Source organism: Oryzias latipes, chromosome 16 (genome assembly GCF_002234675.1).
Source record: "Oryzias latipes chromosome 16, ASM223467v1".
NCBI lineage: Eukaryota > Metazoa > Chordata > Actinopteri > Beloniformes > Adrianichthyidae > Oryzias > Oryzias latipes.
This window is the reverse complement of record NC_019874.2, coordinates 24,488,182-24,505,551: the sequence shown is the minus strand read 5'-3', so window position 1 is coordinate 24,505,551 and position 17,370 is coordinate 24,488,182. Positions and strand designations below refer to the sequence as shown.

At 38.7% G+C, this 17,370-nt stretch overlaps 1 protein-coding gene across 1 annotated transcript; it reads left to right on the top strand.

The window, feature by feature from the left end:
* Positions 1-1,665: 1,665 nt before the first annotated feature.
* On the top strand, positions 1,666-5,979 carry LOC105355999 (uncharacterized protein C1orf232-like). The gene is made up of 4 exons (XM_011485667.3): positions 1,666-2,383; positions 3,600-3,677; positions 3,778-3,884; positions 4,926-5,979. Exons 1-4 carry the CDS (start codon positions 2,303-2,305, stop codon positions 5,290-5,292), a joined length of 633 nt encoding a protein of 210 aa, XP_011483969.1. The 5' UTR covers positions 1,666-2,302; the 3' UTR covers positions 5,293-5,979.
* The last annotated feature ends 11,391 nt before the right edge of the window (positions 5,980-17,370 follow it).

The following is a 17,370-nucleotide window of genomic DNA, read 5'->3' as shown; positions in this document are numbered from 1 at the left end:
GATCCGTTCATAATGTCGCCCTCTAGCGCTCACAGGAGGTAATTGACTGACAGAGTATTACAAAACATTTTTTCAATCTGACAGCTTTTCAAAAGGTAAAGAAACAGGAAATAAGATGTTATGTTCATCTACATGACCTCTTTTAAAATGCTCTCTAAAGCTTAACAAGCATGAAAGAATCAACTGTTTTCCTACAGTTACAGTTTACACATCTGGAGTAAAAGTTCTGCTGCTGGTCCTTTTTTCAGACCAGCATTCTTCTTTGTTATGAAGTGGGTGGAGAAATAGCTCAAAGGCCTTACTTTGTTCCGGTTTTCTTAGCAAAAAAAACAAAACAAAAAAAAACATTTGCACAACTTTTTTAATGCAATGACCCAAAAAAGGTCACATTAAAGGCAAGAAAGAAAAAAAAAACACCAAACAAATTTGCTTGTAAAAGCATACCTGTGCTTGTTTGGTATAAATCATGTCAGGTAAAAATTTTCAAGGCTATTATTAAAAGTATTACAAGGCTTTTGTCAAAAGAAATATAAAACACATGTGATTTATGGCATAAGTGACTTAATAAATAGTAAAAATGATTGTTCAAGAGGCAAAGAAACAGCAATTCTCATGCCACCTGCTGGTCATTTGAGGCCATCATCTCATGATGGTACACCTACCACTAAACCTAGAAGTCATTTTAAAGACGGATAAATCTATTTCAGTTTATTACAGGTTGTTTAGACCCTCAAAAAGGGATACAGGTCATTCCTTTGCGTGTTGCGTTGACTGAATAAAACACCTCGGTGCGAATTTTCCGTTGTGAAACCTGAGCTGGTCCCTCCACAGTCAAAGTGAGTTCTTTTAAATAAGCAGCTCATGTCAGCGTTCACATGTGGGAGTGTCGTCCCTTAGACTTGTATTGATAATTCAAGCACCTGATCTTCCAGCTTCATCGCTATTCTTTATGAACAACAGTGGGGCAGCGGTAGGCTCTGGTCTGAAAATTGCAGGTTCGATTCCCGCCTTGCCTTTCCATATGTCGAAGTGTCCTTGGGCTAGACACCGAACCCCACCTTGCCTCTGGTGGACGGTTGGCAGCAGAGCAGCAGTGTGTGAATGAAACTGTGACTGTAGAGCACTTTGGGCCTTCGAGGAAGGTAGAAAAGGGCTATAAAAGTAGATAGATAGATAGATAGATAGATAGATAGATAGATAGATAGATAGATAGATAGATAGATAGATAGATAGATAGATAGATAGATAGATAGATAGATAGAATTTAATGATCCCGAAAGAAATTTTATTATACGCCATTATGACAATCAAAAGCCAGTAAAGAGGACACGCTTAATAAGAAGCATCTTTTGTTTTCTCCATAAACAGATTGACCAGAGCTTTAAAAAAAAAACGAAAAATTTGCACAGCTAAATTTTTATTTGAAAATCTGATCAGTTTGTTTAAAGTCAGGTAAATCCAGTCAGCCACCTGAACGTTCATCCATTTTTCTTTATTAGCAGCAAACCACACCACCTCTCAGGTTGCCAAGCAACAAAAAAAGGTAGTGCACTTAAATCTTAATGGTGTTTAAATGATGCGAATCAACAACCAATAAAGGTACAGGAGATGGATGCGGGGGAAGAAGTCAGGTAACAGAGGATGGGTGGTTGAAGGTGAGTTTCCATAAAGAATATGCAGGTAATAAACTGGTACAGAGAGGAATTAAGCACTTCAGGTTAAAGAAATTGATTCTGGTTCATTTGCGACAAACCAGAGAGATGAACAAAGAGTTTCAAACGTTTCAGAGGTTTGCTCGTGCACCTGTAGGCGCATCAGGGTTACAGGAGCCGGTCCAGCAGCGTTGGCAGACAAAAGGCTCCGGGTTTGAGAAAAGAGACTCTAAAATATGAATGAGGAAATCCACACCTGTTTCCAGGTAACCGAGGCAGGTATTCTGGACTGTGACGACTGTGTGTGTGAGCCGTTTTCTTTGGGCAGATGCACAAGCTGCCCAACTTCCTGACACCCCTGGAGATCAGCTGTTTTTAATCTCACTTCTTGGACAACCAAAAAAAAAAAAAAAGAAATTGTTTTTTTTTTTATCACAAGAAGCAGCATGAAAAGACTTGACCTTCAGTTCTGAAAAAGTTCTTTAGACTCTGCTGCTGGAGGACTTCTGAATGGAAACAGGGCAGCTGAGGCCCAACTGAAACGTGCAGGAGCTGGAAGTGCAGACTTGGTGGAGGGTGGACACGGAGACGACTGAGGTTGTTGTAGGTGAGACTTTTCTCCACGAGGCCGAGCATCTGTCTGTGCAAAAATGAATCCAGTGTGGAAGATTTATAAAAGCAAAGTGATGAAGACTCTGAATCCTGAATATGAGGAGGAGATGGCAGAAGAGGTCAGTACTTTTCTCCATCTATGACATTTGATTATTTTGTGTGATGAAGTTACAGTGGTTGTTGGTGCTAAACTCAAAAAGTCATGTAGTTTTGTGTTTCAAATCATTTCTTATTTACCTCTGGGTCATATGAGTCTACAGGCTGTTTTACTGAAGCTTGTGGTGAATGCTTATTCCTTTAAGGCATTTAATTATTGATAGAAAATGTATTGTATTTCCTTAATGTAAAGCAAGTTTTAACCACATAAAGGCTTTACTGTTGATCAGAGATGACTGGTCTGCTATGAGGATAAATACATTCTACATGACAGGTTTTATATGTAGTTCGAAAAATGTTTTGGTCATATTTCTTTTAAATTATACATCTACCACTCATTTTCACATGATTCACTTTTAAAGGATTTTATGTTGAGAAAAGTGTGTGAAATCATTTACATGGAAGCAAGTCTATATCCTGTTCTCCATGACCTCTTAAAATGAAAATTATGAAAATGAAATTTCTTGAATTGAAATGTCTTTTGGACAGACTCCCTCCTTTGTTTTAATAGCATTATAAAAATATGATGATCTTTGGCCCACTGCGGTGTCTTTGTTCCATGCAGGAGCTGGTTCTCTTACCCTGACCCAGATATCTGCCGATCGGAGAAACTCGATCCTGCATAGGAGCTGAGCAAAGAGATTAGCCGGCCTTCCAGTGATTGACTCAGACAGAGTGCCGGGGCGTGCACAGATCAGGCTACTGACAGTGATCCCTTGACGTGTTACACGTCCTGCAAACATGGTGCAAAAAATTGTAAAATTTGTTGGAGTTACTTGAAATTATTGTCTTTTTTTCTTCAAATTAATCTGACAAAACTACCTCAAATAATGTAACAGAAGTAGACATTCAACCTTTGCACACTTCATATCAACTCAGTCTGAAATTGGGTCTGTTTTGGTGTTTTCCTGATCACAAACACTTGTCTGCTTCTTTGTGACCGGCCTGATCCTTGAAAGTTTTTAGAATGTTGCTACTGTGGTGTCCACTAGAGGGCACAAATGATTCATAATGTGGCAACATCACTAAGAACAGTGTCTTCACTACCTTGATGCTCAGTATTTACACCCAACCCAACCACTGCTGCTCCATCTTCATCCTGCAGCCGCGAGGCCCCGCAGGGTTGCACATGTGAAGGAAATTCCTCATTTATCCGGGTTCATGTTGCTGCTTTTTTAGGTATCAGAGGTGGAGAATGACGTCAGTCCGATACAAGAAGATGAGGGGCCCAATGCTGTCTCTCAGTTGGCCAAAAAAGTATGTCAAAAATCAAGATTGTAGCTTTTCAGAGACAGTGGAAACATTCAAATAAACAGAAAAAGGCTAACGTCTCCCCTCACCTCCACCTTTAAACCAGATGCAGGGGGCTGGGACTAAAAGCTGGAACAGACTATCATCTCTGTTCAACAAAGAGGATGAGCACCAGCTTCTGGAGGAGACTGAGAGCCCGCCAGTCGCTGACCAGTGAGTGAAAAACTTCAGAGCTCATTTCTTCTGGGATGAATTGTTTTGAGGATTTGAGCTATGTAGGAGAAACAATACAATTAATTTATTTGCAAAAGACACAAGATCACATTTATGATTTCATTTGATTTGATGATTGATTTGATGATGACATGATTTAGCTGAATAATATTTTGTTCATTTAAAGAAATAATATAATAAAAATAATAAAATGAAAAGGGAAAATGTTTAATTTAATAAAAAAAAAACAGGATGGGAAAATGAGGAATTCTCCTGTCCTTTATCAATCACAATTTTAAGACTAAATGCTGATGATCACTTCAACCCCCTACATGCTGCTGTTTTAAAGACCCAGCAGGCTGCCAGATACGACACCAATAATCCTGCAAAAAGATGCAGCAGGGGAAAAGGAGTATCAGCAAACTAGCTCTTATTAACCCTGATTATATTTAACCTGTAAATATTTCTGCTAGTAACTGCATGTCACACTCACAGTTAGTATAACAGAATAGCTCTGCCTAACAGTAAAGTGATCCCCAGACCTAATTTTAACCTCCAGCTGTTTGGCTGCATTCTTTTGAAAACAACCACCTTGTAAAAAAATTGGAACTCTTAATAAGCTATTTATAAGAGAAATATTTGCGCATTTTAAAAACAAGGACGACGTTTGGAAGATAGGATCAACTCAAAATGTGGTGTCAGGGAGACACAATGCCTTCAATTTGGCTGCAGTACTACGTTTGAACACTAGATGTCAGAGTGTTTTAAATGTTCATGAGGTAAACTGTGATCACACTGAAAATGCTGCTATGGCAACACATAGATGACACATCCACAGCTTCAATCAACTTTCAATACCTTATATTTTTTGGACATGTCAGTTTTTAAGATAATTTTCCTCACTAAATCTAACCAAAATTTGTTTATTATTTAAAAAAAACTCCTTTGACAGTATGCTTTGTTGACACAAATTTCTGAAGAATCGGTGTAAAGAAGAACACAGAGTCAATGAATGACTGATTACTGTCTTTGAATGGTCAGTCCCCTTGCAGTGAAACCAGAGGAGCCTCCTCGCCCCAACAGACGCTCTGGGTTCTGGGATAGCTTTGCAGCAAACTGGGCTGCCAAGAAGCAGGCTGAAGCTGCTGCTGCTGCAGCTGCAAATGAGGAGGCTGCAGGGGGGCAGGCCGAGGGAGGGGCGACAGAGGTCAGTGCAGAGGAGCGCCAGGACGAGCAGGACGGGCAGGTTGCTGACGGCGAGGCGACTCAGGGAGGAGAGAGGAGCGGCAACAGCTTCTCTAAATACGTTACACTGGGAGGAGGGAACGAGGAGGCGTCTTTTAAGTGGAACTTTGTGACAAGCAAGCTTGCTGAGCTCAAAACCAAAAGCATGACCAAGACCAACTAGATACCTCTGGATAAAATGAAAGTACACAACTCATACAAAGTAAAGTATGGAGAAAGCTCAAATGACTTGACTTCATGAAGGTCTCCTAGATAGAAAACCCTTTATTGATTTAATTTTACTCCTCAGTAAACTTACAATAAACCATCTCATCCCAATAAAAAGACATGTCATGTATTAATTTACAAAAAACAACAGAAGAATGTACTAAAAGATGCATTCTAATCTCAGGCCTTGGATTTAAAGAGCAAATTATTCTAATCTGGTTTTTCTGACATGTTAAAATGCAGTCTTGTACTGTAGGCTGTGTGGTTTCATCTGCTTCCACACATGAAAACAGCTGTCAACAAATGAAAGATAATCTGGGATTTCATAGATTAGAGGCAGGAGGATTTAGATGAGGATTAACTCAGTGAACCTGTCTGAAAACAGAATGATCGGTGTGGTGAAGCCATCAGATCTAAAACAACTGAAACATCACAAATGTTGGACATACTAATGGGTGTTTGATGGAGGTCAAATCAGGGGACTTTCTGACTGTGACTGAAATGTGCAATGTGTGAATCTGTAATAATATTCATTCTGTGTCATGAAAAGAGTCTGCTTACAGAGTTATCACTTCCTGTCCCTTGTTAGTTTTGATCTGAATGTTTTGTTCTTGAATTATACAATAAACTCTACAGCACTAAAGACTCTGGGACATTGAACGTTTCTCTAACAGTTGTCTTTTTTTATTTTCTTACTATTTTTCCTTGTAAAAAAAATGCTTCAGTTTTAATCTTGTCCCATCAGATGTGACACTTTCATTCATTTAAACATCATACTTTTCATCAAAAAAAATGCAAAGAATGCATTTTCATCAAATTTAGCAACTGCAACACTTTAACCTGCAGCTCTCCAATGCACACAACCATTGATCGCTGTTCTGCAAAATTAAGTCGTGAAAGACGTCAGCAAAGACGGGATTTCAGTCACAGATAAACAGCGCAGGACTCTGTGGTTTAGGGAATTTCTTGCATTGAAAAAGAAAACTTTGTGTCTGCAGCAGTCTGAAACCTGTTTAGCACTCTCACACTACTGTAATTTGAATTTATTTATGAGGGTATTTTATTTTAAATTACCCTTTAGCAAAATTCAAATGCAGTAAGTAAAAGGTTCATATGAACTGAAATATTTTGTAAATTTTCCTTAATGAAATTTCACTTTATTTTCATTTATTGGCTAAATCCCTATTTCTTTAAAAAAATCAATTTTCTCCATTGTGATATTGTAATTTATTTAAAAGCTGAATAATTTCTGAAGTTATGTGACACCAAAACTCTTAATAAGCTTTTATTCACCTTATATCTCTAAAAATACAAAATTGTTGTCAAATGTCACACATTTCAGTCATTTTTTAAAGGACTTTACATATTTTCTAGGTCATTTTCTTTTACTACTAAGTTTTAATTTTGTGTGACAAAGGTTTCTCTGGTTGGTAAAGTTCCTTTACTAACCAGCAGGGGGCTCCATAAACCTGTTAAAAAAAAGAAGGGTTTTCGCCTCAACTGCATCCTCACCTTTGTCCATACTACTTTAGCTCACAGCAGAATATGTTTTGTTACACAGGTCAAATTTGATAAAAGACTTAATTTAATTTTGTAGTTTCATCTTATCCACTATTTTCTCCTCTTGTTTTCATTTCCTCCTTTTTGTAAACGCCCTTTTCTCCTCTAATTCTGCTGTATTTCCTCCGGGACTAAATAATGTTATGGGGGGCTTTTCTTGACTTTTCCATCAAAAGGATGGACAAAAAAACAGCAGAAACCAAGTTGGTTAAGGGTATGTCAGAGGTTTTTGAAACATTTGTGGGGTTTTTTCCAAGTTTTCAATCAAAAATAAATCAACAAATCAAATTGAATGTAAGGTTTTTTACTCACAGTGCACACTGACATGATAATAATGAATGGCTCAGTTTTAATATTAAAGGTAATTGGGTGGGGAGGCTGTTTTAGCTAAAACAAACAAACATATTCATATAGGGGGAAACACAAAGACAAACAACTTTATGTTGTTGCACCCGCTCTATAGGCATAAACACTGCTGTCTATATTCATCACAACATTGCTGTTTAATCCCAGACTGTGTTTTTTTAAATCTGAGGGGAATTTTATTTTTACAAAGAAGACGAGTGAACATCCAGATTTCTTGGAAAAACAGAATCCTTCCAGTGCTTAAATGTACTCAGTATGTTCAGTCAGGAATGTTGGTAAGCATTGGAGTGGCACTTTCTTGGCACCGAAGGAACATTTTCAACTCCTTTGTGCTATACATGAACAATATCACCTTCACACCTCGCCTTCAGCTCTGCTGCACACAGCAATTATGTGAAGGAAAAAAGACAAAGGCAGCCCACAAAGTTGCGTGATCTAGAGTTTGCATAAAGCCTTTAAATGGTTCATCAGGCGAGGATGAAAAGTTGGTTTTATTTACTGCAAAGCAATCCTTCTTTTTGCTGAAATTAGTTTTAATGCTATAATAAGTTAGTAATTTAAAATGACAAGATGAGACATCAGTATATCTTTATTTATTTTTGTTGCGTTTCTGCATTTATAGGCTTTTAGTTGAGTGGAAACAGCGGTCTGCCTAATCTTCTGTGCTGTAAAAACAATGGTTGAAATTTTCATGATCAAATTCTCCAATTTTGGTTGCTATTTAGGAAAAGTGACAATATTGTGCTTCATTGGGCAAAGTTTTACTTTAAGATTACAGCTCAAGGCCTGCAGTTTGAGGTTAAGGTCAGGGCAAATGCGCACCGAATGTTTGTCGTCTCTTCATGCTTTGTTTTGTCTGTAAGATCAGAAATACGCTGCTGAAAAAAGATGAAATGAAATAGCTGCCTGTATAGGCAGAAAGCAGGAGAGGCACTTATTAGCTCAGAGCCTCACATGCAGACAGACATGTCTAGAAGCACTCAGGTAAGGCGAAGCTGCGGCGGGCGTCACAACAGACACGGTGACTCACGCGCCTCAGCAGCTGCCCCATCTGGAAACCAACCTGTGGGAGCAAGGAAGCGCTCACAAAAGCTGTCTGAGCGTTTGAGGTTTTTCACTTTGTCGTACATGACCTGCATCTTTGGAGGCGCTTCAGGCGAGAGTGAGGAAACGTGTCTGGTGGAACGTCCTCACACATCTGCTTTGTGGGCCATAGTTACAGCAGTTTTTGTTTCGTCTGAACTGATCGTCAAAGAATAAATAAGAATAAAAGGTTTTTTTTATCCAAAGCAGGAAAATAGGTGAAAAATAGACTAAATTTTGGATAAAATTCAGAAAATTCTGGACTAAATTAGCAATGAATTCTTTTGAACGCCAGTTTTGCAAACAAAATCAAAACACAAAATAAGGTGACACGATTGTTAAAACGTTATCTTTCAAGTTTAATCTCAAGATAGGTTCGTACCCGTCTCAACAAGGCCCATATGAGCGACCGCTTTCTTTAAATAGGGTATGTGAATGAGCATTTTGGACTTCCACTTTTAAAACTCTCACGTTCACGCGTCGCTACGAAAGTTTGTAACTCTTTTTTAATCATTCATTTCTCCTCCATTATCAATTTTCATACAGTTGGTTCTTCTATGTTTTGAAAAGAACGCCATCCATACGTTACTACCAAATCCAAGTCCCTGATTGGTCAAAGTTCAGTGTTTTGACAGATTAGGGGTCAGTGCACGGTCAATGAAAGTGAGTGGAATCACAATTTTGTATAGCAACACGTGAATGTGAGAGTTCAGAACACAGAAGTCATTGACTTTTCATTGGAAGTGGCTGCATAAATGCGAGACAGCGGGGGTGCTGTGGAGCTACGTTCGCAGGTGTTAATACGCGGTTTCACGAACGTGCATTCAGCCGGTGGTGTTCAGACCAGACAAGCAGTGAGCAGCAGGGAAGGGCTTCTTCTTCTTTTGTTTCTTTTACTGATTACTAGTGCCACCTACAGTTGGTAGAGGCTTAGTGCGAAAAGTCAAAGTGGTGCAAATCCCATGAATCCCGTTCCAGGCTTTTTCTTTCTCTGTTCCGATATAAGAAAGACTTGGTGTCATATATTTCCAGCAATTATTTTTTTCATAATTATGTTTACAATATTTGCCGCATCTGTGTTTTTTTTAAAATAAACTACCCACATCCCTGATTGGTCAAAATTTCGCTCTCAAAAGTTCAGCAGGTTGAACTTTCAGGGCGCGATCAAAGAATGCATGATTTGTACGTAGACTTAAACAGACTGGCGTAGCGTCACGTGAACGTGTAAGTTCTTAACGCAGAAGCCCGAAATAAGGGCTAACGTGCGTTTACATAGAGATTTCATTGAAAGTGGATGCTTGAAAGAGAGTTGATGTGGCCGGTGTGGGTGTGTCCCTACAGTTTTCTCTTTTAGGCAGCATTTTAAAACAAACTGCAATTATATTCTAAACCATTTACAGCACAATGTAGAGCATCCTCACTCGCTGCTGATTTCCGACCGTTTATCTTAATTATTCTAATGTCTCTTCACTGATGTCTTCACATTTAAGTCAAATACAAACTGTGTAAACACCCTTCTTTTTCAGGCGGATAACATTGAAAGATGGGTTTTAACTTTGCACCAGACACCACTCTGATGGTTTTATCAGCTCAACAGAGGAGATCCACCAAACAAACAAGAAGGCAGAGCCGATTGCAGAGTTTATCTCCTCGGTTTACTGTCAGTCTGCAAAGATAAGAAGAAAGCAACGTGATTTTTGAAGTGAGACTAACCCTCTGCAGGGTTGCTACGACCTCTCTGGCTTTAAGGATTAAACCTTTTGTCATGATCCCCAAGTGTTAATGTGTGGACCACTGACAAAGAATCTCACTGCAGGATAATTCTGAACTGTGCCAAGTTAGAAGAAATCCCCACACATGTGAAAGAAGTGAGACATTTCCTAATGTCCTGGCATTTAACTAAGCAAGCCAGTTCATGAGCACACAGGAAGGACAGTGGATTTGCACCGACAGCTTTTTTCAAATCAATTTTCAAAAGAAATTGATGACGTTTCAAATGATTCTGTTTTTGTGCAACCTTATTTTTTTTTTCTTCAATACAAAAACAAAGGTTAACAGCTTGTTTTGGAGAGGAAAATACCTTTGCGTATCCAAAAATTAAACAGGTTTCAACCTCTGTAGGCTATAACTTCACACAAGACTGGACACATTTTAGAAAAAGACTATTGATCAAATATCAAATTTGACTCCTAAAAGCGACGCGTCTTATTATTTTTATTATTTTTTGACTCTGGTGTTCCCTTCATGCTTTCTTTTACCCTGTGGAATCTGTGAATTTTAAAACAGACAAAAAAAGCTTAGAAATGTTATATCACATATTAAATATATTATTATATTAATCCTTTTCTGCCAGAATTCTTTTCAATTATAGGGTGTAGTCAGAAAAGAAAAGCCCAATGGTCTGGACCGAGTTCACTTAATTTGGTCTGGATTGATTACTGAACCTTGAACTTGGTCTGTATTCTGCCTTCAAGTGGACTTTTCTGTTACAAACAAAAATTAATTGATTAAAGATCTCCTCAGTCATTGGCCAGGAATTACAAGAGCTGGGAAAAGCAGCTAGACAAAGAATAATGTAAATCCTATACTTTGCAATCCTTGTCGAGACAGTTCACTTATTTAAAATTTATATTTCGCTGACCAATTTCGAACGTCTGTATTTTTATTTGCTGCTTTGGTACGGTGGAAGCATGCTGCAAGGCGGTTACTGAGGAGACGGCTAAGAAGGTACGCTGATAAGTGCTTATGACATATAGATTGTCGGGAAAACCGTGTGGGAAGCAATGTGTATCAGGTTAAAAGTTGTTTTAAAGAGCCTGCATTCATCTTAATGAGTTGCTGTGTCTCGTCTTCACGGTTGCTACATTCCTTCTGTGTTTACATCATAACGCCCAGCTAAGGTGGCCGTTTGGTCCAGTAGTTTTGCTCCCAGCATGGAGCATAATCAGACTGAGGAAACTCAGAGCGAAGCAGAGCTTAGTCTGATTAGTCACGAACAGAGATCACCTCAAATGGGATGGGACAGAGAGCGAACTGCTTGGGTGTATTCAAAATTTGTTCTGGGTTAGGGAATTTGTAATTTTGGAAAAAGATTTAGCCCCCACCTTTGAACAAAAGTCCCACTTTTCCCCTTTACTTTACTTTAGGGAGGTGATTCTCTGCTGAGACTCACCAAACAAACAAGTTTTCAAAAGCATACAACTACATTTTATTTCATTTCATCTCTCTGTTTAAAAATGACCCACTTCCACATGTTGCTCTGCATCTGCGTGTGAAATGCATAGATTTTTCTTCCCTTGTCTGTAACAAGAGTTCAGGGCTTAAAGGATTGTCCCATGACAACAGATCAATGCACATTTCCAATCAATAGTTGTTTGTTATTTACTCCACTCCGTGCCTGCTTTTGACTGTTTAAATATTGGCCGTCCACCAACACAAGAGCTGAACCTTCTGACATGACAAACAGAAAATGCAGGAGCAGCTGAGATGTTTCAGAGCCTGAAATCCTAGTTTGTGACATTTTTTTCTTTTAAACAGAGCGGCCGACATCAGTCATTCTGCCTTTAAAATGTCACATGGTTGGCATGCACTGGTCGTCCTCAGAGTTGCTGACACAGTTTAAGAGCGGCCGTCTGCGATATGTTCACATTGTGTCACAACTGGGATGCAAATCAATACCGGCTTGTCCCTGGGTCTCAGTCTGGCTCAGGTTACTGTTTCTACAGCTGTTTGGAGTTGTTGTCCTTTGCTGAGCTCCCAACCTGCAGCCTCAACCTGTAAGCCTAAACACACACAAACACACACATGCACAAGGAGCGCACTGTGAGAACCAACACAATCCAGCACAACCCCATTTTTCAAAATTGTGCCTAAAAAAAACACTATATTAAAACTGAAACAAAAAAATACGTGCATTAGAATATATAAACTTCTGATATAAAATATTTTGCATTTGTTGCATTAAATAAGAGTTTTATTTCTTAATGTGTAAATTGGTTTTACGATTCTAGATGACATGCGTCAAATTCGAGGCCTGTGGGCCAAATGTGGCCCGCCATGTCATTTTATGTGGCCGGCGAGAGCATAAAAGGTTTTAATTTCTTAAATAAAAAATAAAAACTGGTGTATTTATTCATATCTAGGGGGAATTGGACTTGAAATATCAGATTGGGGAACTATACATTAGGACTTAAAGACTGTCCATGTAACCTAAGCTGACAGAATCAAATGTAAAATGATTTATGCTAGAGTAACAAGCAAACATATCCTTTCTATGCAACTGTAATTGTCACTTTAAAAAGTTACAATACATACGTAATAAGTTATTTAACATTAAGGAGTAGTTACATTTATTTTTCATTACATTTAGTTACATGTATAAGTTATATCTGGCCCTTTGAGGACAGCCACTCTGCTGATGTGGCCCCTCAGTGAAAATGAGTTTGACACTTCTGTTCTAGATGAAGACAAACCATTTTTCCTTTTTGATTTTGTCTTTTAATCCATTTTCTTGTCAAGAGCTGGACATTTCAGTTTCTCATAAATTATAAAACAATTAATTAAATGTTTATCTTCTAATCAACTGATCAGAATGTTAGAGAAGTTAGAACATCTAATTATTTTTATCTGACGACTTGCAATTTTTGACTGCCAGCTTCTGAAAAATGTGAAAATGTTCTCCGCTCTGCACATTCACGTGGGCTGAAGTAAGACAAGAAGCCTGCATCGCTCCCTGTGGCCTGACTAGAGCCCTGCGTGGTGGCTCTGCTGCCATTAATGTGAATGTGAGTGAATGAATGGGCAAATTGGGTTGTGACTTTGAAGCATTTTGGACTTTGAAGAAGATAGAAAATCAACCCTGTTTACCATTCAACTTTGAGATTGTAGTTGCATTTTGGTAATAGTCCAAGAGGATCTGGCTGCAGATAATTTTTTCTTTCATGCCTGAGAAATTTACAGACTTAGAGACTCTATTGGTGTTTCTGTTTCATGGTATTTAATGTTTTTTAAATAACAAAATATAAGTAAGTGAATTTGTATTCATAAATAAAGTCTTGCTTACCCCTTTGGGTTCAAGATATGGTTCGACATTAATCTACTTAAAACACATCAGTAAAGAACACTTGTGGGTAGGAAGCAGAAGGAAGACACTGAGCATGTCTCCATGAAAAAAGCTCCACATGGTTTCTGTGCTGCCTATAAGGTCCAGTCAGCACCAGTGCTTTACAATCATCCCACCAGACATAGAGACATCCATTACAAACTTATTTCCTTGTTTAAGACTTGGTGTCATTTCTAATCAACAGCAGCTGTAGGTCTCAGAAACTAAAAAAAAATAAAAAAAATCCAGTTTTTCCGCCACATCAGGAACATTCGTCAAACATCACAGGCTGTGCCCAGCAGACTGAGCCTGGGGGACGCGGTGGCCCGTGACAAATGGAGCAAGGCGGAAGTCACACACTGACGCACAGCTGGAAATCTCTCTGCTTTTGTTCGAGCTGTGCAGGTATGGAGACGTGCTGCGAGTCGGCGCTAAACAGCAGACGTTTGTTCAAGGCTGTACAAGCCCATGTGTTTCATCTTACAACCTCCTCAGCTCCTGCAGGAGTCGTGAATCAAGCCATCAGGCCTGTCATCAAGATGTCATTAAAGGAGACTCCCTCCCTTCTCTGACTGGTCAATCTTAGGTGACCCCCCACCCCCTCCGTCCCAAATAGAAATTCCTGTTGCCTTTTAGTTGTTGCTTTGCCTCCAAGTTGTTGCCCTTCTTCTGTCCATCTATATTTCAAACATGGGAGGTGCAGCTGCCTGTCTGAATGTGAAGGAGGGGAGGGAGGAGCCTAATGAGCTGTTAATGGGGGCTGTCAGGAAGAGGAGCTATTGTGGGACGGTGCTGCTGTTGAGTAAAAGGGGCCAAAAAAGTCAGTCAGACCCAGTATGTTTGTTTTCAGGAAACTAATGAGCTTTGTGCATTTTTACTGTACAGTGATAATGAAAACAGAACAGCTTCTTATTGATATTTAATTAACCAATTAATAGTTTAACCAAACAGAGCGAACTCACTAAAGGATTTTCTTCATCATGACAAGACATGACTGGAAAAATAAAATAAACAGCCAATATCATGGAAAATCACAATTTTGAGCTTTTTTAATGTTAAACAACCCCTAAGCAGTATGTTCACCCATTCATGTATTTCTGAGAATTCCTCTAAAAACCTGCGCTCTGACCACCACCCCCTCCCAATTCGTGAAAAAGAGCAGGTTCCCACATTGTGATGTAGATAAGTGAGGACCAGCCCCTTCCAGGAAGAGTCTGCACTGCCAGCTCCACCCCCAGCCCATAACACACACACACACACTCACCGCTGGCGGTGTTTGGCAAAAACGCTTTCCTTTTATATGCAAATCATACACATCCATATTTGTAGAAGTCTGGATGTTGTTTGGTTTTTTTTGGGCAAAACACAGAAAAGCTGCTGAGGCCGGTTCTAGGATGACATCATGAAATGGGCGGCACCCACATGGAGGGAACGTCAGGGCCTCAGAAATCGAGTCGTCTCACTTGCAGGTAGGAAAATGAGCTGTGAAAGTAACTCATATTTCATCAAAAAAAGCATTATTTTTTTGTGCCAAAGGTAATATTATTATATATCTTGATATCATTTACTCTGAAAGACTTAAGAAAAGCTGGGTATTGACCGTTTAAATACAATTTAGCATTACAATTTAGCAACAATTTGTTTGGTTGACTAAATCAACTTGAAACAATCCAGTTTAAAGGAGAAAGATAAGTAAAAGCCAGCTTTTGTATGATAACATGGTCCAAAAAGCAAAAATAATCTCACCAAATGACTTTCAGATTGGGTGTTCTTTTTAAATAGTTTATTAAAAGGATATATTTAGTTTTTTAAGTGTCTCAGCTTGTTTAGTTATGCAAATATCGTTGCAGAGAATCAAAGTAGGGTAGAATCATTCAAGCATTTAAATTACCCCATATTTCATATTTTGGCTAAAAGATTCCAATATTTAGAGGATTGGTCACATTTTAGTTGAGTTTTCTGGGTAATGTTGGTATTTTGTTTGACTCAGACCCCACCACCACCTGCTAAAGTCACACCAGGTTTTAATCATCAATCAGCTCAGCTGTTTCGTCTTGGTTCGTTAACCCTCAATAGATTTAAGAGCCTTGTTCTTCTCAGTGACACTATTTCTGGTATTAGTTGTCCACAGTTTAGTGTTGGCTTGTTGAAGTTCTCTTGTTCTGGTTTTTTGTCATTTTGCATTATCTGTTTTCTGCAACCACTTTCAGCCATATATCATAAAGTCAATATGTATTGGTAAAAACATATGGTTTTTCTTTGCAGTTGCTGAACAAACAGATGATAAATAAATGACTAAATATTTATAATTTAAAATCATAAAGACTAAAGAGACCTGATCCTTCAGTGGTTCTTTTTCACGTCTTATGTAGTTTTATTTTTTTTTAAATGAATCGTCAAAGTTGATCACTTTCCTTGATAAGTAGCTCATATTGTCCGCTACTATAACATTTACTTTCAGGTCAGTCTGTTCGTTTTTAAATCTGTTTTTGTGTCAGGGTATTTGGGTTCAAAAACATGACTGGAAAACACTCCTGAGTTAAAACTGTACTCTATTTAAATTCACAATATTTCTCTAGTTTTGTCTTGTGAGTAAATCCCAACTCATTGTGTGTATTGGTGCAAAAATGGTTTTCTATTTTAATCTACATATTGTTTATACTTGAACATGCATTTGGAGTCCTTCAAAGTGGAAAGAAATAGTTTAATTTGAAGGGATGAAACAAATATAGCTGAGCTCCTGGGTGTTTTCCTTATAGCAGACATACTGATGTCTCATTTTTTTAAAAAAGTTTCAGAAGCGCAGAAATTACAAGGACGGATACTTTAGGCATCATTTATCCTCGTTTTTCCTGAGGCTGCTGGATTTCAATAAACAAAGAATTTCTGTTAATTTCTGCAAATTGTTAAACTTCTAGGTCCATCCATCAAATTACTTTCACAAAAACCTCATTCATGCAGAACTTGCAACTATTGCTTTGATTTCCTGACTAAATTATGCTTCTTTTATGTAATTCAGACATGTATTCCTCTAAATGCAGTAAAACCTTGACCAGAGGTCATAAAATCTAATGCTGAAACCTGAAGCCTGAAGGACTGTAGCTTTACAGACAGGTCATGTGAATTGCAGAAACACAAAACATGTTAAACATTATTTTAATTTATTTAGAAATTTAAAAAGTGCAAAGCCAGTCATTCTTAGCTTGTCTTTAACAGATCCTGTAAAAGGACAGATGTCTACTGGTGATCCTCATCCTGTTTTAAATCTGGGATTTAATGGTTGGACATTTAGATATTTCCTAAAATACCTCTCTAAACATAATTTTGAAGAACTCTCCTTCATGAAATCCAGCAATTAGATGGTATCAGTTGCTAACATATCAGGTGGGGATCCTCTGTGGTTTTTCAGGGCTGTCATAAGTAGAATCCACGGGGGAGGTCCTGCCCAGCACGGCGCCACGCTGAAGGGCCTTCCCTCGCCTTGGCAACAAGACTGGTGTAAAATTAGTGAAGGCTAACCCCAGAAGTGTGGTGAAGACCGGGGCGAGGTCAAGCGCCTTGCAGGGCTTTGATGCTGGTGGAAGTTGAAGAGTGCAGCCGAGAGACTGAAGGGGAACCACCACTGCTGCTGCTCCCGATGTACTGAATGAAGTCAGTAGTAGCATCCAATGGGGGACTGTAGTTTGATGAAAAACTTTGCTAAAAAGTGAAGCTCCTTTCTCACTATGAAGGGGATTTCTTCACAGGAACTGGAAAAACCTGCAGTTACTGTGATTAGAGCAATCCACCTTCCTGTTTGAGTGGAAGCAGGCTGCCATTGCAGAGTTTTGACAAATTTCCATCTATTGTTTTTCCATGTGCTCCGAGTTTGGAGAGCCTCTTCAGGACCACACGAAAGCACTTCACCTGAGGAACTTTGTTTGT

What these genes read in the sequence shown, in the direction of transcription:
- LOC105355999 (XM_011485667.3), top strand. Translation starts at nt 2,303, where the DNA reads ATGAATCCAGTGTGGAAGATTTATAAAAGCAAAGTGATGAAGACTCTG. An exon ending in AGGAGGAGATGGCAGAAGAG is followed by an intron (nt 2,384 to 3,599) that starts GTCAGTACTTTT and finishes CTGCTTTTTTAG; the next exon opens with GTATCAGAGGTGGAGAATGA. An exon ending in TCTCTCAGTTGGCCAAAAAA is followed by an intron (nt 3,678 to 3,777) that starts GTATGTCAAAAA and finishes CCTTTAAACCAG; the next exon opens with ATGCAGGGGGCTGGGACTAA.